The sequence below is a fragment of the Boleophthalmus pectinirostris genome, unplaced genomic scaffold (genome assembly GCF_026225935.1).
Source record: "Boleophthalmus pectinirostris isolate CB_2022bp ecotype Guang Dong unplaced genomic scaffold, ASM2622593v1 HiC_scaffold_17, whole genome shotgun sequence".
NCBI lineage: Eukaryota > Metazoa > Chordata > Actinopteri > Gobiiformes > Gobiidae > Boleophthalmus > Boleophthalmus pectinirostris.
The window spans coordinates 31,348,283-31,371,108 of NW_026571115.1; the positions used below are offsets into that span (position 1 = coordinate 31,348,283).

General features: G+C 39.8%; 1 protein-coding gene across 1 annotated transcript in view; it reads left to right on the top strand.

The window, feature by feature from the left end:
- Nucleotides 1-22,826, top strand: part of LOC110154948 (ubiquitin carboxyl-terminal hydrolase 43-like) — a 222,893-nt gene that overhangs the window by 8,518 nt on the left and 191,549 nt on the right. The window contains exon 2 of the mRNA XM_055152938.1: nt 20,875-21,018. Coding sequence (XP_055008913.1) covers nt 20,875-21,018 — 144 coding nt within the window. The remainder of the gene's footprint in view (nt 1-20,874; nt 21,019-22,826) is intronic.

Below are 22,826 nucleotides of genomic sequence, written 5' to 3' on the forward strand. Positions count from 1 at the left end.
AACAAACCTTGAGATGTCATGTTGTAATTCAGGAAGTGCTCCAGTGTGTTTTTAAACTCCACATACCTTCACAAGAGTCATTTTGGATGATTTTAAAGGGACAGTCCAGAATTTTGGACCTCATTTCCTAGTGAGCCAGAGTGTTGGAAATGTGTGGAGATACTTTTTAAAATGTTATATCCCGTCCTTGTATTTGCAGAGGTCGCTGGTCAATGGGTAGCCAGGCTGATGCCACCTAGTGCCTCCGATCAATTTCATTTCTTTCCAGCGACTAGGTCAGGAATCGGAATACACTAGACGGTTCGCAAAAACCTCGGAAGTGTGAGTTTGGGCCAATCAGCCAATCAGCAAAGAGCCAGACATTCTGTGTTGGCAACGATTCCCAAGATCGAGGATTTAAAGCCGGAATAAAGAGAATGTTCATGTCAGTAAACATGTTTATATGTCATTGCTCTGCCTAGAATGTTCCACGGTATGACATTACACAGCTTTACCTTACATTTATTCAATCACATGCGGATTTACAGCTCAAAAAATACATTAAAAAAACAGGCATTCTGACTGTGATTGGGGGTCGCCTCTCCACAGATCTGACCTGAATGTTCGGTGAATTTTATCAAGGGAAAGACATTGTTGCCCTTCTTCCTACGGTATTTGAGAAAAGCTTAATATACCAGTTAGCCCCGTTAGCGGCGCTTTACATACGTCACGACCAAATAGCAGCGATTGGTTAAATGAAAAAAGTACCTGCCTACTGTTGAGCGAACAAACCCTAATGCTTCGAGGTCAGACAGTTTCCACGAAATGAAACCGGCTGATGAAGCAGGATAGGTCAGACGCATTAGTTAGCAATTAATTTGGGGGCTCTAGACGAATTTGAGTTTGGACCCTCATTATAATGCTCTGTTTTTGTTTTGTTTTTGTATTTTTTATTATATTTATTATCTGTTTTCCCCCATTCTTCTTGAGACACGCACATTTTAGTTTGAATTAGGGTAGACTGGAAATTTGTCGCATTAGTTTGGCAGCCTACTAGATAACCAAGGGAGAATGCTTTGACAGTTATAATAGATTTGACAATCAGATAGTATTTTGATGGTATTTTCCTTTTTTAAAAGTAAACTACTCTCATTTAATACCATATTGAGAGAAAATCTAATTGCTCTGAGGCCTCAGCCATTGGCATTGAATTGGTTGGGGGGCCCCTCCAGGGTTAAAGGGACAGTCTGGAATTTTGGACATAGGATCTTATCTCCTAGTGAGCCAGAGTGTTGGAGACGTGTGGAGACACTTTTTGAAATTTTCCATCCAGTCTTTGTATTTGCAGAGGTCGCTGGTGCTAGGCTAGTGCATGTCAATGGCCATAGTTCTATCTTGCACTAAAAACAGTCTTAACCCACTCCACAAAACACTCTGAGAAGCAGAGAGACTGATTATGTACACTTCAGTCTTGTCAGAGTTTAGCTGGAGAAAGTTGTTTTGCATCCACACACTGATCTGTTGGATGCAGTGACCAAGTGACTCCACTGTACTGATAGAATAATTTTAACCTTTTATTTGAAGGATTTATGTTTGAGCAGCAGCAGCGAGTTGTACTTCCTGATAGAAAGCTCGGCAGCGGCGGACTGATATATGAGAAAATAGTCCCTCAGCATGCGACGATTCATGTGATACAAGGTTAGTTTTATTTCAAACATTATTCTATCAACACAGACATTTACATCGACAGTCTGGTGTAATAATAGATTTGTTTCGGGTGTTTTGTGGAGTGGATAAGATAAGTTTTTAGTGGCAGGATAACTATGGCCATTGACATGCACTAGCCTAGCGCCAGCGACCTCTGCAAATACAAGGACTGGATGGAATATTTTAAAAAGTGTCTCCACATGTCTTCAACACTCTGGCTCACTAGGAAATGAAGTCCTATGTCCAAAATTCCGGACTGTCCCTTTAGCCATGGAGTTGCCAATCTGTTCTGAATTTAAGGCAAAAGTCAGCTGTTAACATGAAAACTACAGCTTCATGACATCAAAAAGTGGAGCATATTTGAGCTTTGGCGATGTAGACAGACTAATAAAAAAAGCATTACTCAAGCGTGCGAATGAAACAAAACACAAGTCCAGGTCTCTTCTTGAGGAAGTAACAACATTCTCACATGATTTAAAGCTCACAAGAGTCAATTCTGTGTAATATAACACTTTTAAAGATGGGATATTACATTTCTATGGGATATAAAATAACACATATCATATTTAGATCATCGTGTTACCTTTTATTGTTTTGCAAAGGCTGTATTCACAGAAAACAATGTAATAACATGTTTAATATATTTGATTTTTGATTTTCTGAGTCCACCCTCACTTTGCTTGCCACACTAAGTCACCCCCCCTTCAGAGCACTATCACAACACAATCTGCGTACATGCGTGGATGACTTCTAAAACCTCTTCGGGCATGTTTTTGATGAAGGAATAATGTTATAACATGGTGGAAAGTTCCAAAAAGTTGATAATAATGCACCCCCCTTTGACGTGAAAGAGTTTTACAGAGCAATAACATAAGATTTAAAGTATACATAAGCATCTTTAAGGTGCTGTACCTGTTTTTTAATGTTTTAAAATGTGAAAAACAGAACTACTCTACCGGTCGAAAGTTTTAGAAGACCCAAATTTTTCCAGTTGTTTATTGCAATTCAAGTCCAGTGAAGAGCTTGAAATGGTACAAAGGTAAATACTGAACAGACAGAGGTTAAACAAAAAGATAAAAGATACAAAACACAAGTCCAAGCTCTGCCAAAACTACCTCAGGAAAAAAAGAACAAGCTTGAAAACATGGAGTGTCCAGCACAGTGTCCAGACTTAAACCCCATCGAGTTGGTTTTAGGATGAACTGGACAGAAGAGTGAAGCGACCTACAAGTGCCACACATTTATGGAAACTTCTGCGACAGACTTGGGAAGAACTTTCTGAACAATATTTGATTTCTATTGTAAAAAGAACGAGCCACGAGTGTGTTCAGTTGTTTTATCTGCCAAAGGTGGACACTTTCATGAATCAAAAGTTTATACGTTTTGGTCAGCAGTAAACAATAAAAACTGGAAAAAGTGTGGTGTTCTAAAACTTTTGACTGGTACCGTAGTTCATTTTAAAGGTGCGCTTTGTAACTTTTTGGTTGGGGGTTCATCACCTGCTTGTTTCTATGGATATGTCACTGCTCTGTCTGAAATGTTCCACAATATGAGATTAAACGGCTCTACCTTACATTTATTCAACTACAGGTGGTTTTACAGCTCAAAAATACATAAAAAAAAAAAAAAAAAACAGGCATTCTGACAGAGTGGGGTCGCCTCTTCACAGATCTGACCTGTAATTGGTTGTGTTCATAGTCGCTTATAGTCAGAATGCCTGTTTTTCGAGGTAATTTTGAGCAATAAAACCACCTGTAATTGAATAAATGTAATAGAGCATGGATCTCGGTCGGGGTTCGGACAAATATTTATTTATTTAGAATTTATGTTCGGACTTGGACACATCGAGGCTTCAGCTGTTTCCTGTCCAGAGTAAAACCACTCAGTGTGAGACTCTTAAGTGTTCAAACGATCAGAGCACTGCACTTCTACTGTAGTTTAGATACAAGGCAAAACTATGTTATTATTATTTACGAAATGTGGTGCAAAACTTCAGATACATGATTTTTAAAGCATAAAAGATTGGCGATAAAGTCCACAGGAAGTAGAGTCACTATTGCTAATCAGCAGCTTCACCTCAATCTGTGCGCTGTGTGGATGTAAACAAACACATGTGAGGAACTACTCTGGCCTTTTTACTTTTAAATAAAGCCTCAAACTGGATTAACAGCTCTGTTTTGTGGACTGGATGTCATTATTTGCGGAGAACAATTTCTCTGGATAATGTGGATGAGATGCTGCGCTTTAAATTTACAACTTAACGAGAAGTGAGGAATAAAATCTTCTCATTATTTTCGCTTTATCCTGGTTTATATTTTGCTTCTCTGGAACACAAATAAAATCTTACGTGTGTCATTAGTCGGCCTGTGAAAATAGTGTGATTTTAATTGTGTCGGGTTCAGGTCAGGTTCAGGTAGAGCTGTTTAATGTCATACTGTGGAACATTCCAGGCAGAGCAATGACAAAAACATGCAGATGACGGATCCCCAACCAAAAAGTCACACCGTGCACCTTTAACACATTGCCCAGATTGAAAAGTAGCCAGAGAGTAAACACCACACGCTGGAGTTGGTATGGAATGACGTGTTTGTGTTTGTGTTTGCGGTGTTGGACGCACACTCGGACTCCACGCGGAATTGTGATCACAGAGGGTTCAGAGGTCGCCCGTGCGGAGGGAATTGCATGTTGAGTAATAGCACAGCTGCGAAGGCGCCGTGGAATAATCTGCAGCTTTAGCGTCAGGAACCGAGGAGGAAATGTACCTGCAAGATCTGTTTTCATTGTATTATTTTAGTTTAAACGGACTTTATTCCTAGATTTGAAGTTTAAATCTCCATATTCATCTAAAACGACAAAACAAGAGGTGTGGTGCCCAATGGGAGCGGACGTAGCCTTGGACGTCAGTGTTTTCCATAGATTTTGGTCAAACTATGGTGGCACAAATTCTTTCTGTATTCATTATCTTCTTTCAAATGTCACAGGTGGAATGAGGTTGTTGTTACATTTGGGATGGTGACAGACATTTTTATAAACCAATTTTCCTACATGCTGCCAATACGCCATTATACGGTTCCTATAAGTTCACATGTTCAGTAAGTTCTGTGGTTGTCAGAACTTGTCAAATACGTCTGCATACGTCAATATGTGTTGGAGGTAAGTTCGATATATACAGTCGTCCATCGCTATATCGCGGTTCACCTTTCGCGGTCTCGCTGTTTCGCAGATTTTTTTTATTTTTTTTACAGTGTATGAACATGAATTGTGTTCCTCTCACTGCATCCTGATTGGCTCAGGGATTTCTGTCTCCTGTACAGTACAGAGGTGCGGGCGGGAGCGGTGCTGTACTGTCCTGCGCGGGTGCGAGTCTCCAAAAATGAACCCATGCAGGACTCTGCGCTGTCGGGCTCCATTACGAAATAAATGAATCATCGGTTCGTTACATAAAGAAGGAGGAAAATAACAAAAGGATGACAGCAGCAATAAGATTTTAGTCTGAGAAAAGTGTATAAAGTGTGTGGTGAGGGGTTTTACAGACTTAAAACAGATATAATAATTGTAAAATATAAAGATGACGACTTCACGGATTTCACCTATAGCAAGTTATTTTTAGAACGTAACCCTGCGATAGTGGGGATAGTTGATAGTGGATTTTAGGAGGAACAGCTGTTCACCGCCGCCTCTCTACATCATGGGCACAGAAGTTGAAAGGGTGTTCTGCTGGGAGTATCTGGGTCTGCACATCACCGACAGCCTAACTTGGTCCACTAATGCATTAGCGTTGTTAAGAAGGTCCATCAGCGTCTGTATTTTTTGAGGAGACTCAAGGCTGCTGGACTAGGCCTCCCTGCTCTCATGTCTTTTTATCGATGTGGAGTGGAAAGTGTGTTGACCCAGTCCATCACAGTGTGGTACGGCCACTGCACAGCCCAGAACAGGAAAGCTCTACAGCGTGTGGTCAGAGTGGCAGAGAAGATCACTGGATGTGACTCTACACCCATCAGTGACATTTATGAGGAGCATAGTAGAAGACGGGTCTCCAGGATCATGGGGGACCCCTCACACCCCTCTCACCACCTGTTTGTTCCTCTGCCCTCTCGGAGGAGACTGAGGAGTATTAAGGCCAGAACATCTCGGCTGAAGTTCAGCTTCTTTCCTGAGGCTGTCAGACTTTTGAACAGTGCACACTGACTTCCTGCTTGGGCTGCTTCTCTATCTTGCCATGTTTTTTACTTGTACTTGTCCATTAGAACTGCTAAATGTTGTTGTTTTGATGTATTTACTTTTTAACATTGCTTATTTATTATTGTTTTTATGTCTTTCTGGATCACTGGACGTCGGGGAGCACATTTCATTCTGTCATGTGTTTCTCTCGCATGCTTGAATGACAAAATAAAGAACCTTGAACCTTGAAATGAGGGACCACTGTAAGTTACACATGGGTTCAAAGTTACTCATAAGTTCTGGGTATATTAGACATTATCTCGACGCATTTGGACTTATGAGTAACTTACAATTAACGTGTGTGAACGTGTGTCAACGATCGCATAACTTACCTACAATTTATGGCCCACGTATGCAGGATGTATAAGCGCTGACATACGTTGAAATTTTCAGCATGCTCAAAATTTTTCATTGACCTTGCTGTATGTTGACGTATGCCAGTGTGCTTCAGCGAGCATATAACTTATACAAAACTTACGTTGGAGTACATCAGATAAGTTATAGGTATTTGCCAAATTTTTTATACGTCTGCAAACACTGGCTAAATGATCAAGGTGTGACAGCCCCTAATGTTGTGTTTTTTTAAATTACACTGGTCCCTCGTTTATCACAGGGGGTTACGTTCTAAAAATAACCCGCGATAGGTGAAATCCGCGAAGTAGGGGCTCACAGAGGAGACTGATTGGCATACAAAATTGCACACAAAAAATTACGCGAAACAGCGAGACCGCGAAAGGTGAACTGCGATCAGTGTTGGGGAGTAACAGATTACATGTATCAGAGTTACGTAATCAGAGTACAAATTATGAGTAACTGTATTCAGTTACAGTTACTGTTTCAGTGAGTGGTAATTGGATTACAGTTACTTTGCTGAATCAAATGGATTACATTTATTTATAGAGATATTATCCTGTTTTCACATTTTGGGCTAAATCCCTTTTTTTTTTTTTTTTTTTTTTTTTTTTTGGTAATTCCATTCATTGCTGGACACTAAACCAGAGCTAAACCAGGACTAAACCAGAGCTAAACCAGGACTAAAACCAGGACTAAACCAGGACTAAAACCAGGACTAAAACCAGGACTAAAACCAGGACTAAAACCAGGACTAAAATAGGACTAAACCAGGACTAAACCAGGACTAAAACCAGGACTAAAACCAGGACTAAACCAGGACTAAACCAGGATTAAAACCAGGACTAAACCAGGACTAAAATAGGACTAAACCAGGACTAAACCAGGATTAAAACCAGGACTAAAACCAGGACTAAAGGAATAAACCAGGAATAAACAGGACTAAACAGGACTAAAACCAGGACTAAACCAGGACTAAAACCAGGACTAAACCAGGACTAAACCAGGACTAAACCGTGTGTCCTCCTCCTCTTCTCTCAATAATATTTTTAATTTGGTTAAATAAAGACTGGGCTTTTTTTATTTTCTTTTATCAGACAAAACTTCTTATATGAAGATTTCCTCGTCTTTGCTTTTCTACAGCAAATCAAGTAATCCAGAGTATTCAGATTACATTACTCACCTTAATTAACTTAATGGATTATGTTACAAACTACATTTTGATGTATGTAATCTGTAATCTGTAGGGGAATACATTTTAAAAGTAAACTTCCCAACACTGACTGCGATACAGCGAAGGATGATTGTACTGGTGTTTTTACTGCTTAAAAATATGCAGTACTACAAAAGATATTTATTCCTACTGCTCGTCTCTCCATATATACAGTATATAAGGCTCAGCAAAAAATGTATTCATCAAATTTTAACTTCAAATCGATTTGTTTAGAAGAATATTCTGTTTTATTTCCTCTACTTTCTTGGATTGGAAATGTAAGAAAGGCTCCTCGCTGCAGTCAAGTGCCGAGCTCTTCCTTCATGTTTGCCTCGGAGAGAGAAAACAAAGAGCACAGAACGCTGCGAAATCAGTGACGTCGGGTTTAATGTTGTGAAAGTCTTTGTCCCACATCTGCTCCGTGTTTAATGCAGCTCCAACCCTGTGAGGATCAGCTCGTTTCGGCTCATTCATTAAACGGAGATCGATTTCTGCCAGTGGGTTAAATCTGATCACGTCTCAACATCAACATCGTAGAAATAACTCCAGATGCTTTAGCTGCTTCGAACTAAAAGAAACATTACTATTTACCCGAATCGAAACTACTGTACATCTTTTTTTGTTTGTTTTGACAGTTTTTGCAGAATGTAAGAAGGGGAGAAAAAATTCAGAATTAATCCGTGTATCATTCGTTCATTCGTTTTTCAAAATAAAAGCAAAAAAATAAATAAATAAATAAATAAATGAAAAAAAACAACAACAAAAAAACAGGACTAAACCAGGACTAAACCAGGACTGGACCAGGACTGAGTGTCGGACGGGCCCGGAGGTGCGCCTGCATAGACTGTCAGGTGACTGTCAGAGATGAGAGACCAGACCGACTGGACCGGGACTGAGACCGGACTGGACCGAGACCGGGACTGAGACGGGACTGACGGGACTGAGACGGGACTGAAACCGGGACAGAGACCGGAAGACCGGGACTGAAACCGGGACTGAGACCGGGACTGAGACCGGACGGGACTGACCGGGACAGACCGGGACAGAGACCGGGACAGAGACGGAGAGGACCGGGACTGACCGGGACTGAGACCGGGACTGAGAGACGGGACCGAGACCAGACCAGGACCAGGACCAGACCCGGGACTGAGATCGAGACCCGGACCAGGACCATAGGACCCTGGACTGAGATCTGGTTTAGACCTGGACCAGACCTGGACTGAGACCTGGATTCTGGTTTCTAGTCCTGGTTCAGTACTGGTTTAGACCTGGTTTAGTCTTTTTTTAGTCCTGGGATCAGTCCTGAATCAGTCCTTGTCCTGGTCCCGGTCTGGTCCCGGTTTCAGTCCCGGTCTCAGTCCCGGTCTCAGTCCCGGTCTCAGTCCCGGTCTCAGTCCCGGTCTCAGTCCCGGTCTCAGTCCCGGTCTCAGTCCTGGTTCAGTCCGTACGAGGCGCAAAAGTCCAGCATCACACTTTAAGTCCAGAAATGATTTTTCCATTATTCATTTAAACACAAAATCGAAAACTAAAAAAAAGAATCATTATGTTTTTTTTTGTTTTTTTTTCAATTATTATTATTATTATTTTTATTTTGGTTGTAGAAAATTGTGTTGTTATTTTTTTTCCTTTTCTTATTTTTGGTTTTATTTTGAAAAACGAACGAATGAACGAACGATACACGGATTTAAATTGGATTGAAAAAAAAATTAAAACAAAAAAATTAAGGCTGTTCAAAACGCATAAGTCCAGTGAGGCATGAGTCTGGACCAACTGTTTCAAATGATCGAGTTCTGTTTTTCACATTTCGAAGAATCATCTCAAATCATTTTCTTTTCTTTTTTCTTTTTTTTTTTTTTTTCTCGGAGAAGTATCTGTGGTGAGTCGCTGGTGCCGGGCGTTCGTCAGAGCAGCCTGTAGTCTAAACACTGCAGCGTTCACACAGGACGATGATGAGAGGAGGAGAGGATGTGATGAAAAACCAAACTGGCAATTATTTCAATGGGTCAACAGCACGAGCAGCACTGACTCACCAGAATTACCACAAAATTATTTTCTCGGTACCTGGAGATGTGTTTTTGTGTCGTTTCAGTGACCATTCATATTTCTATCTCCCACCTTGTGATGTCATTAGGGGGGTATTTATTTGAGAAAAAGTGATTCTCTTGAGTTTTTCGCGTCCACACACTTAAGTTTAACCTTCATTACAACGTCTTTACAGAGAATAAATGTACAGGGTAAAAGAATTTGTTTTTCAAAATAAAAACAAAAATAAGAAAATTAAAAAAAAAAACAACAACAACTATTTTCTTCAATTATTTGTCTCCAAAACCAAAATGAAAAATCGGATAATGATTTGTTTTTTTAGTTTTTGATTTTGTGTTTAAATGAATAATGGAAAAAACAAATAACAGCCGTTTCCCGTTTACCTGACTTGAACTGTGATGCAGGACTGAACCAGGACTAAAACAGGACTGAATTTGTAAACCAGGACTTGAAACAGGACTGGACTGACTAAACCAGGACTGACTAAAACAGGACTAAACAGGACTAAACCAGACTAAACCAGGACTAAACCAGAACTAAACCAGGACTAAACCACTAAACCAGGACTAAAACAGGACTAAACAGGACTGAACAGGACTAAAACAGGACTAACCAGGACTAAAACAGGACTGAACAGGACTAACCAGGAAAACAGGACTGACTAAACCAGGACTAAACCAGGACTAAACCAGAACTAAACCAGACTAAACCAGGTCTAAACCAGGACTAAAACAGGACTAAACCAGGACTGAACCAGGAGTAAAATAGGGCTAAAACAGGACTGAACCAGGACTAAACAGGACTGAACCAGGACTAAACCAGGATTAAACCAGAACTAAACCAGGACTAAACCAGAACTAAACCAGGACTAAACCAGGACTAAACCAGAACTAAACCAGGACTAAACCAGGACTAAAACAGGACTGAAACAGGACTGAACCAGGACTAAAACAGGACTGAACCAGGACTAAACCAGGATTAAACCAGAACTAAACCAGGACTAAACCAGGTCTAAACCAGGACTAAACAGGACTAAACCAGGACTGAACCAGGAGTAAACAGGACTAAACCAGTCCTGAACCAGGACTAAAACAGGGCTAAAACAGGACTAAAACAGGACTGAACCAGGACTAAAACAGGACTGAACCAGGACTAAAACAGGACTAAAACAGGACTAAACCAGGACTAAACCAGGATTAAACCAGGTCTAAACCAGGACTAAACCAGGAGTAAACAGGACTAAACCAGTATTGGTTTAATCCTGAACCAGGACTAAACCAGGACTGATCCCAGGACTGAACCAGGAATAAACAGGACTAAACCAGACCTGAACCAGGACTAAAACAGGGCTAAAACAGGACTAAAACAGGACTGAACCAGGACTGAACCAGGACTAAACCAGGTCTAAATTAGGACTAAACCAGGTCTAAATTAGGACTAAACCAGGTCTAAATTAGGACTAAACCAGGTCTAAATTAGGACTAAACCAGGTCTAAATTAGGACTAAAACAGGACTAAACCAGGACTGGATCAGGACTGGACCAGGACTGAGTGTCAGGGTGGGCCCGGAGGTGTGCCCGCATAGACTGTCGGGTGATCAGCACTGAGACTGGGCCCAGAACAGGACTGAGACCAGGACTGAAACTGGTTTATTCCTGGTTTATTCCTGGTTTAGACCTGGTTTAGACCTTTTTAGACCTTTTCAACTCCTTACACCCTCACTAGAATCATTTGGACAATTTCACCTCTGGAATTGCAAATCGCTACTGAACTAAAAGTAAAATGTATCTGTTAACTTGAAGACTATCACTTCATGACGTCACAAGGTGGAACAGAGCATTTTGGGCTTTGGAGATGCAAACAAACTAATAATAATGAACAAAACACAACTCCAGGTCTGTTTTGGTATTGTAACAACATTCTAACATGGATTAAACTTGCATCGTGTAACTTTTCTGGTGAAGGGTCTGTCATATTAAATCTTTCTATCTTCATGGAGACCAAACCAGACCAAGTTACAGGTCAGATCTGTGGAGAGGTGACCCCACTCACAGTCAGAATGCCTGTTACTCTAAGTATTTTTGAGCTATAAAACCACCTGTAATTGAATAAATATAAAGTAGAGCTGTTTAAAGTCATACAAAGTGCACGTTCAGAGCTCACAAGAGTCCGTTTTGCGTAACACGGGAGGTTTAATTTAACAGATGATAGCCTCAGATCATGTGAGCGCTCTCGTATCGGTCTGTCCTCTGTTCTCAGGTCAGATGAAGTGAAGGTAGAACAAACAAATCCTGCTGGAGTCTTGGCACGGGGCCACATTCTTACACCACCTGTGGGTTATGAACTGGAGCGGAGAAAGGACACTGTAAACTATGAATTTATACTCTTCACGTTGGTTCTTCTTTAGTTTTTTTCCTATAACATTTAACAAAATACAATAATCTACATAAAAACAAAACAAAAACATAGAGCAAAACCCCTTCCAAACACACACAACAACACAAATTTAATTAAATGTAACGTGATAGTGCAGTATAACCACACTGCTTTGGTCAATTTATAATTTAAATTCCTTTTCTGTCTCTCTCTTTTTCCCATTTTTAATAAACATTTTTAGTTACTATACTAAACCAATATTATCATTTCCTTTAATCGTCTTTTACTATTTATTACAACCTTAAAGCGTAATTTGAAAGGCATTTTCTTGTTTTCGTTTAGTTCTTTAAAGGTCCTGTATTATGCAAAATTGACTCTCCTGAGCTTTAAAGATGTACTATGTAACTTTCTAGCGTAGTTTTCTGCTGAGCAATAGAAACTCATGTAATGAATAAATGCTAGATCAATGTGTTTAATGACATACCATGGAACATTCCAGGTAGAGCAGCTCAGGTTATGGACCCTTGACCAGAAAAGGAAAAAAACGGGTAATGATTTTGTTTTTTCGTTTTCGATTTTGTGTTTAAATGAATAACGGCCGTTTCCCTTTTTTGTGACTTAAGGTGTGGCTGGACTGAACCAGAACTACTCCAGGACTAAACCAGGACTGAGTGTCGGGACGGACCCAGATGTGTGCCCGCATAGACTGTCAGGTGATCAGGACTGAGACCAGGACCAGACCAGGACTGAGAACGGGACCAGACGGGGACTGAGACCAGGACTGACTGGTGTAGTCCTGGTTTAGTCCTGTTTTAGACCTGGTGTAGTCCTGGAATAGTCCTGGTGTAGTCCTGGTTCAATCCTGGATTAGACCTGGTGTAGTCCTGGTGTAGTCCTGGTTCAGTCCTGGCTTAGTCCTGGTTCAGTCCTGGCTTAGTCCTGGTTTAGACCTGGCGTAGTTCTGGTTTAGTCCTGGTGTACTGTAGTCCTGGTGTAGTCCTGGTGTAGTCCTGGCTTAGTCCTGGTTTAGACCTGGCGTAGTTCTGGTTTAGTCCTGGTGTACTGTAGTCCTGGTGTAGTCCTGGTGTAGTCCTGGTGTAGTCCTGGTTTAGTCCTGGTTTAGTCCTGGTTTAGTCCTGGTTTACTCCTGGTTTAGTCCTGGTGTACTGTAGTCCTGGTGTAGTCCTGGTGTAGTCCTGGTTTACTCCTGGTTTAGTCCTGGTTTATTTGGGATATAACATACGATATAACAATATTTCGATTATTATTACATCCCTAATAAGTAAGTGTTTGTTTGTTTTTTAGACAGAAATGCTGAATAAATGCGTTGTGTAACTAAAAATAATCATTTGAATAATTGTGATTTCACTATTGACCAAAACAATCGTGATAATGATTTTTTTTTCCATAATCGAGCAGCTCTACTCCACATGATTTTAGTGAAGATATATGGAGCACGTGACATCACAAGGTGGAACGTCGTGTTTTCAGTTTGAGAGAAGAACTCGGTTTGAAATCTGCAGGGTTTTTTTGTTAAACATGTGTGAATGAAACAAAACACAACAAAACACAACTCCAGGTCTGTTTGTGATGAGGAAACAACATTAGAACATAGATCAGAAAATAGCGTAATACAGGCACTTTAAACTCTGATTTTGAGTGTCAAATTTAACTGTAATTTTCCTCACTGTGTGTATGGTTGTGTTGATATGACTGCGCTCACTGGAGAACAGCAGGTGTGTGTGTGTGTGTGTGTGTGTGTGTGTGTGTGTGTGTGTGTGTGTGTGTGTGTGTTTGAGTGTTCTGCTCTGGTCTGTGTTTTCTTTGCCCCCTGAGTAGCTGCTGCTTACAGACTCAGAATTACTCAGAATTAAGTTACACAATACGTGACGAACAAAATGTGACGTGCAATATTTTATTGCTCTCGTTAATTCAGTACTCATAAATTTAAAAAATAAACTTAACCAAGACTAAATCAGACTAAAAATGAACTAAAGCGGGACTAAGGCTACGTTCAGACTGCAGGGCTTAAAGGTTGTATGGAGGATTTTTTTTTTTTTTCAAATTGTTCATGAAAGTTTAAAATATCATTACAGAGACGCAGCAGCCTTGTAATTATGATGCCCCCCCCCAAAAAAAAGAATGAAAATCTATCAACTGTGGACGTAGTGAGGCCAGATAAACATCAGCCAATAGAAAAAAAGGCTCCCTCATTTTCTATTGGCTGTTAGGTTGTCAATCAAACTCCCTACGTTTGTAGTGTAACTGACTCGTCGGTGCGCGGGGATTATGTGGTTTATGCATCGGTTCTTAGAGGCTTTTTCAAACTGTTGCTTCCTCGCAGTTCGCACAAAGTTTGTCGCGATGTCGAACGAGAATCCACGACCAGTTTGCCGCAAAAGAAAGTCAGTTTTTGAGGTCGCTGAAAGAAGAAGAGAAGAAGGGGAAAAGGAGCGAAGACAAACTGAGGTGATTCTTGGAGGTTTCTTCCAGCGATGGCGCGACTGAAGCAGACGAAGGGTCTAAAGACTGAAGACGCGTCGGTCACTAAATTATTTCTAGACAGGAAACTTAAACAGTAATTCTGAACACGCACTGGATGTAAACAAACATGATTTCTAGAGTAAAGAGGCGGGAGGAGATGTTTCTACTGAGGCTGTGGAGGAGGAAGGTGGTGTCACGCATGCACAACATTTGAAAATGGACAGTCGCTGTATTTCACTTCCCTTAAAAAATCCTCTCTACAACCTTTAATGCTCAATTTGGATTTTTTTGTGTAATCCAATTTTTTGAGAGGTCTTTCAAATTTCCAATTAAATGTGACTTGAATGTGATCTCCAGTGTGAACTTTAAATGCCCCAAAAGTGTCCCGCATGTGCATTGGGGGACACGATGACGTCACACACAGCGAGTATGCTTTGTGTTTACAGAAGTCGCCTAAACATGGACGCGACCTTTGAGCACCTTGAGATTTTAACCCTTGTGTTATCCTCAAAGGGATACAGAGGGGTACAAATGTATAAATGTATAAATGTACAAATGTACTCCTCTGAGGTTAAAACAGTTTCCAAATAAATAAAGAGCATAAACACCACAAGGCACACGAAGAACAGAGACAATATAAGGCCAAGTCACATGGCACACTGTTATGTGACTGGGTGAGGATAGCACTTAAAGACTATTATTAGTCTGTCAACATCTCCAAAGCTCAAAATGCCTTGTTGCACCTTGTGATGTCATGTAGTGATAGTTTTCTAGTTCCCAGCTCCTTTTACCTTTAGTTCAGAAGTGATCTATTAGGCTATGTGTTTTTTAAGTTTGTATTTTACTGTATTTGTAGTAGTGTTGTCTGTATTTGTAGTAGTGTTGTCTGTATTTGTAGTAGTGTTGTGTGTATTTGTAGTAGTGTCTGTATTTGTACTAGTGTTGTCTGTGTAGTGTTGTAGTGTATTTGTGTAGTGTATTTGTGTGTGTGTGTATTTGTACTAGTGTTGTCTGTATTTGTAGTAGTGTGTTGTGTATTTGTAGTAGTGTTGTCTGTATTTGTAGTAGTGTTGTGTGTATTTGTAGTAGTGTTGTCTGTATTTGTAGTGTGTTGTCTGTATTTGTAGTAGTGTTGTCTGTATTTGTAGTAGTGTTGTGTGTATTTGTAGTAGTGTTGTCGTGTATTTGTAGTAGTGTTGTGTGTATTTGTACTAGTGTTGTCTGTATTTGTAGTAGTGTTGTGTGTATTTGTAGTAGTGTTGTCTGTATTTGTAGTAGTGTTGTGTGTATTTGTAGTAGTGTTGTGTGTATTTGTAGTAGTGGTGTGTGTATGTATTTGTAGTAGTGTGTGTATTTGTACTAGTGTTGTCTGTTTGTAGTAGTGTGTGTTTGTAGTAGTGTTGTGTGTATTTGTAGTAGTGTTGTGTGTATTTGTAGTAGTGTTGTGTGTATTTGTAGTAGTGTTGTGTGTATTGTAGTATGTTGTATTTGTAGTGTGTGTGTGTATTTGTAGTAGTGTGTGTATTTGTAGTAGTGTGTGTGTATTTGTAGTGTGTTTGTGTGTGTTGTGTAGTAGTGTTGTGTGTATTTGTAGTAGTGTTGTGTGTATTTGTAGTAGTGTTGTCTGTATTTGTAGTAGTGTTGTGTGTATTTGTAGTAGTGTTGTGTGTATTTGTAGTAGTGTTGTCATGATACTAAACATTCAAACCCAATTTCAGTACCTATTAAGAATAAATTTGATTCTTGATACTGATTTTGATGCCCAAAAGATCATTTTAAAAGCTTTTTGTAAGACAATATTGCGATTTTCAACACAAAATAATAGAACCATATTTTTTGCACCGGACAATAAGGCACATTATCAATAATGTTGAATTCTCTCGTCTGTTTTCATACATAAGGAGCACCGGATTATAAGGCGCATTAAACGAAACAAACAATATATGGCACTTGTGTATTATGTGGTCTTTTTTCCAGTATCGATTCTTGCTTAAATGAGTATCTAGGTTTCTGTTCTAGTCTTAGTTTTACTGATTAGTTTCTGATTTTCGATATGGGAGACAGATGATGTCTGAGGCCTATGTCCCTTCTACAACTCCATCCTCAATCCTAAAACAAAGAGAACAACAGGGGTAGCCAGGTCAGGGCCAGAGGTTTGAAAACCCTCATTTGGGGCCTGAATGATCATGCTAATATGTCCCCTCAGTTGACAAACTGAATTTCTCCTTTGCCATGAATTCTACCTGGAAAACTGAGGGATTCTTCACACAGTAAAGAGGGGAATATTTTTGTCATTTGTTTAGCTAAAATAAACAAAACTGTGCGTGAAAATGATCATGAGGCAAAAACAAACAAATTTCACAAGTTTATTCATACCAACCTAGGGTGATCAGATTTTCAAAATTCTAAACTGGGACACACCCGGGTTAGGACGGTTGGTATAAATAAAATTGTGAAAAGAGCGTGTAACTCTCCGCCCGGTCAAGCAGAAGTAAACAGCAAGGCCAAAAATTCAACTTAATGCATCTGATATAAAAATGTATTCAACAGATACATATGTACTCTAGTTTATGAAACTGTTGACCTTTTTTTCTGTACCATTTTTGGTTCTAAAGTTACATATGTTTTAAACAGACCATGTATGAAACATGGAAGAAAAATTATTTCCCAAATTTCAAAGACCTGCAAATCATGTAAATAAATGGATGTATTTCATCATATCTTGTGTTATTCCATCTTTGAACTGTTGATGAAGGTACATGATTTTTCAAAAAAAAATAAAAAATTTAAAATGATAAAAATTAGCTTGGAAGGACTGACATATTTTATAGAAATAGTTTTCCTTTCATTTTGAAGTAATATTAAAGTATTCGGAAGAAAAAAGTTGACAAATTATGTAAAATCCTGCACCTTCTACTTGTTTGCACAATTTTCCCTCCGTTACTTTTCCCTCCGTTACCATGACCTTTCTTAATAAAAAATCTCATTACTCAAAAAGTAAGAGGTTTTTCAACCTAATCTTGTACCATATGGTAGAAAACTATATGAAGCAAATATTCAAACCAGTTTGTTAAGGATATGTAAGTGAGAACCACTAGTTATCACTGTTTGTGTTTATTTCCCAAAAAGTGCTGCATATTTCATTCCCTCCGTTACTGACATGAGTTTTTTTTTTTTTTGTCAACAACTTGAAAGAATATCACAGGTTTAACTTGACCCTGTTGGAGTGTAACTCTTTCCTACATTCTGATACTTTACTTATTTCAATAGTTCCTCTAGTTTCTGAATAAGAGACATTTGAATGTAAAAAAATCTGCCCGTTTCCCTCCGTTACCACTTGTGCATTCTCGTGTCAGTCATAATCTGAGGAATTTCTCTCACTGCTTTTTTTTTGCTTTGTCATTTGCAAACTTTTCTTTACTGTGATAGTCCTCTTTTAATCCTGGTTTAGACCTGGTCATCATCCTGGTCAAAATAGGGACACCTGGGACAGAGCACTGGTTTTGTATAAATCTGATGGGACAGGGGACACAGGGCTCAAAACTTGGTCTGTCCCGGGTAAATAGCAACGTCTGATTTCCCTTTACCAACAATCCCGACCTGGTGTGTCCCAAATCTGGCGCTCTGGTCCGTGTCTTTTCCCACACCAACCTGCTCCCTCTGACGTCACTCGTGAGAAACGGCGAGCTAATCCCCGGCGCGCAGAGAAAGCAATAACTAAAGCAGGTCCGGGCCGCTGGTGCACCGGAGAGTGGTAGTTATGATGAGGTAATGAAGGGTGCAGCAGCTCTGGGGCAGTGTGGACTCTGCAGGATAAATACATATTCTAAGTGGTGCTTATGAGATCAGGTGGCAGAGGTAATGACAAGTCTCAGGAGGAGAGAGGATTAAGCCTGGTGCAGCGAGGAGGGGAGGATGTGCTGCTGCTGCTGTCTGTCTGTGAGAAGTCGACAACGAGAGAGGGCACCTTTAACGGGCCATTATTATTATTATACACTATGTTGTTTTCTCATCACAAACAGACCTGGAGTTGTGTTTTGTTTCATTCACACATGTTTAACACACAAATCCTGCATATTTCTTCTAATTCTCAAAAAGAAAACACTTCCACCTTGTGATGTGATGAGACAGGAAGTGCTCCGGTGTGTTTTTAAACTCCACACACTAGGGCTGGGCGATATGGATCAAAAATATATATCTCGATATATTTTGCTATATCTCGGTATACGATATATATCTCGATATCTGTACAGGAAAAAATAACCCCCTAAAACTGAAAACTGCAAAAACAAATATGTCAAATTCCACAAGGTCTTTTTTTTTTTATTGAAGTGTAAGAGGAACATTTAAGATTACAAAAACCCTGATTACATAAATAATAATTTAACTGTAAAATAAAATAAATAATACATATTTCCTTCTTTTCATTCATGAATAAAACAACTCAACACAAGCTCATCTTTGCATTAACTCTGTTATCCAGACCAGAACCAGAACCATGAGCTCCTTTAGCAGAAGAAGCTCAGGATGTTCCTTATTTTAATAGATCCATGTTCCTGTCCAGCAGTGAGGAGCTCTGAGGTTTCCCACAATCCACTGCAGATCAAACCCAACGTTTCCAAACACAATTGTACAAGTGACACTGCAGCAGATTATTAATTAAAATCTTCTGCATAAATAGACTTTACATTACTAAACTTAACAATATATAAACGCATAACGACTCTAGAGCCACATCAGCCCGTTTGCGATAATAATGTGTTTAATGCAGTTTTGCGCACGTGTGTTTACATTTTACAGAAACGAATCTTAAGCGCATGGCTCATTTGCATAAACAGCACTTCTCATGCAGCTCAGCTCGTTTAGCTTCTTTCGGGCGAAAGGACGCGACTCGGTGGAACATGAGGATGTGCTGCTGGTGGCCTTCTCTGTAAATGTTGGAAAAGGTTCGTGGTGCTTGAAGCTTTTCACTGGCACCAACTTTCAGCGTTGACGGAGATAGTGAGGAGTGAAGGAGACACAAGCAGCAAAATCAGGGAGGCGGGGGCGCACACAGAGAAGGTAAACAAGCAAAGCAGTGAAATCAAAATTGAATATATGAATATAAGCAATATATCGATATATACAATATGTCAGAATTCATATCGAGTTTGATATATTTAAAATATCGAGATAGTTATTTAATATTAATATAGTATTATTATTATTAATATAGATAGTTCATATTTAATATATATTAAATCCTCGATCTCGGGAATCATTGACGACACTGAATGTATGTCTCTTCGATCAATGGCTGGTGCCCGAACTTAAGGAGTTTTTGCGAACTGTCTAGTGTATTCTGATTCCTGATCTAGTCACTGGAGAAAATTTAATTAAATTGAGCAGAGGCACCAGGTGGCACCAGCCTGGCTACTATGAATATGGGTGAGCTTGATAAATATGAGCAAGAAAATGTATATATAATGGTATATTAATGATTAAATGTAGGGGTGGGACATGAACGTGTTAATAATGATGATTAATTAATTACTAAGAAAATAATGCATTAAAAATATTAACGTTTGTCAGTGCACAGTGTCGTGGTAAGCCAATATTCTGACGCACACATTTCCAACTACAACAATGGAGCATGAATGCGCTCTGGGTCTGCTGGACGGTAAATTTCTATTCCAAAAACTACCGTATTGACAAAAGCGTTGTTTATTGCAAATTACGCAGAGAAGAGTTTGCAGATCACAGAAGCACCTCAACCCTACGACACCATTTAAATACAAAACATGTGACAGGGAGCACAGAAACTGCCGCTGCTGTTGGCGGGAGCAGTTCTGGTCCGAGTACAAACAAGTGTCAGCAGCCCAAACTTGAACAAATGACGGGCTTCAGAAAAAAAATGAGTAATGTAAATGAATAAGGCAAATATTGTTATGTGATTAATTGAGATTATTTAATTTTTTTTAAATCAAGTCCACCCCTATCTGTAACATTTCTGGGATGACCTGCTTGTCTTGAAGAAAAATATTTAATACCAAAGTGTGAAACATTCCGTGCAACGCGTGGAATGCATCTCCACAGAGACAAGCAGGTGAGAAAATAAAGACACCACCAGAAAAGTTACATAGTGCAGCTTTAACCTTCATCATGACTCACACCACACTGTTTGGGACTAAGGTTGAACGATATGAGGAAAAATATCTTGTTGCAATTATTTGACAAGCATTGTGATGGTGATTAGATTTGCGATTTATGTTTTACAATTGGGATTCTGTTCAGAGTTCAAGTTTTAGTTTTCAAGACTGAAATAAAAACTGACAAACTAATACAAGAATCACATTTCCGAACATGTTTGGACAGATTTAAACGACACGCTTTCACGTTTTATACAGAATAAAACTGGATATTTTGTTGTTTGCGGTAGAAGTTTTGGTACTTAAAGATTTATCAATTGTGTCCATTCAAGTTTACGTTATTGAATCAGGTTTGTGCCGTGTGTTTTTCAGACGATCGTGTCCAAGTACGGAGCCCAGTTCAGAGGAAACGCTCAACACGACGCTCTGGAGTTTCTGCTCTGGCTCCTGGACCGAGTTCACGAAGATGTGACGCTGGCATCGCACAACAACAACAACATCACAGCTCCTCCTCAGGTACACAAAACAAACGCTCCCTCATATAACAACAGCATCACAGGTATAGAAAAGAAACGCACCCACGCAACAACAACTACATTATCACAGCTCCTGCTCAGGTATGGGAATCAAACGCACCCACATACAACAACAGCATCACAGCATCACAGATAAAGAAAACAAACGCACCCACACACAACAACAACAACAACATCACCGCTCTTGCTCAGTTACAGAAATCAAACGCTGGTGTTGCTTGGGTAAAGAAATCAAGTGTACCCTCACACAACAACACTGCTACTGCTTGGGTATAGAAAACAAACACATCCTCTCGCAACAACATCACAGCTCCTCCTCAGGTATGGAAATCAAACGCACCCTCATTCAAACAGCATCACAAGTACACAAAACAAACGCACCCACATACAACAACAACAACATCACAGGATCACAGGTACAGAAAATAAACCCACCCACACACAACAACAGCATCACAGGTACAGAAAACAAATGCACCCAAACAACAACAGCAACATCACCGCTCTTGCTCAGTTACAGAAATCAAACGCACCCACACACAACAACAACAACATCACAGCATCACAGGTACAGAAAATAGATGCCCCCTCACACAACAACAATGTCACAGCTCCTGCTCAGGTACACAAAACAAATGCCTCCACACATAACAACATCACAGCTCCTCCTCAGGCATGGAAATCAAACACACCCTCATACAACAGCAACATCACAGCATCACAAGTACACAAAACAAACGCACCCACACAGAACAACAACATCACAGCATCACAAGTACGCAAAACAAACGCACCCACACAGAACAACAACATCACAGCATCACAAGTACACAAAACAAACGCACCCACACAGAACAACAACATCACAGCATCACAAGTACACAAAACAAACGCACCCACACAGAACAACAACATCACAGCATCACAAGTACACAAAACAAACACACCCACCCACCCACTCAACAACAACAACAACAACACAGCTCCTCCTCAGGTATGCAAAACAAACGCACCCACACACAACAACAACATCACAGCATCACAAGTACGCAAAACAAACACACCCACCCACCCACTCAACAACAACAACATCACAGCTCCTCCTCAGGTATGCAAAACAAACGCACCCACACACAACAACAACATCACAGCATCACAGTTACAGAAATCAAACGCACCCACACAACAACCACTACAACCTCACTGGTCTTACTCAGGTATAGAAAACAAACGCACCCTCATGCAACAACATAACTTCATCACATGTACAGAAAATAAACACACCCTCCTCAAACTTGTTATATTAATCTCATTTCAGCTGACAACATTCACGTCTTTTTCACTGTTTTGAGTAATTGCACCACTTTCTGAAAAAAAATATGTATTTATGCAACCAGAGTAGACTTGAATTTTGTACTGGCTTTTGTTTATTTGCAGATAGGCCCAGGAATTACAGAGACGCTAACCACTAACTTGTATAATAAATAAATACATCTGTAAGTTGATGGTTACACAGCAAATTACACAAACAGAATTGTGGCCTGTCCTCCAGCTCGGGTTAAACTTTGGGGATTCTGCGCCCTCATGCCCCTCATACAGCCTCACAGTGTAAACATCCACTATTTAACATGTAATTATGGTGTTTTGGTAACATTAACACTTCCTTACACAGTTGTAAGTTAATCTTTTGTAAAATAATAGACATTTAAAGTGCAAATGAAAAGGGCTGGGTGTCACGCAGAAGTTGCTGATACGATACATACCTCGATACATAGGCTACGATACGAT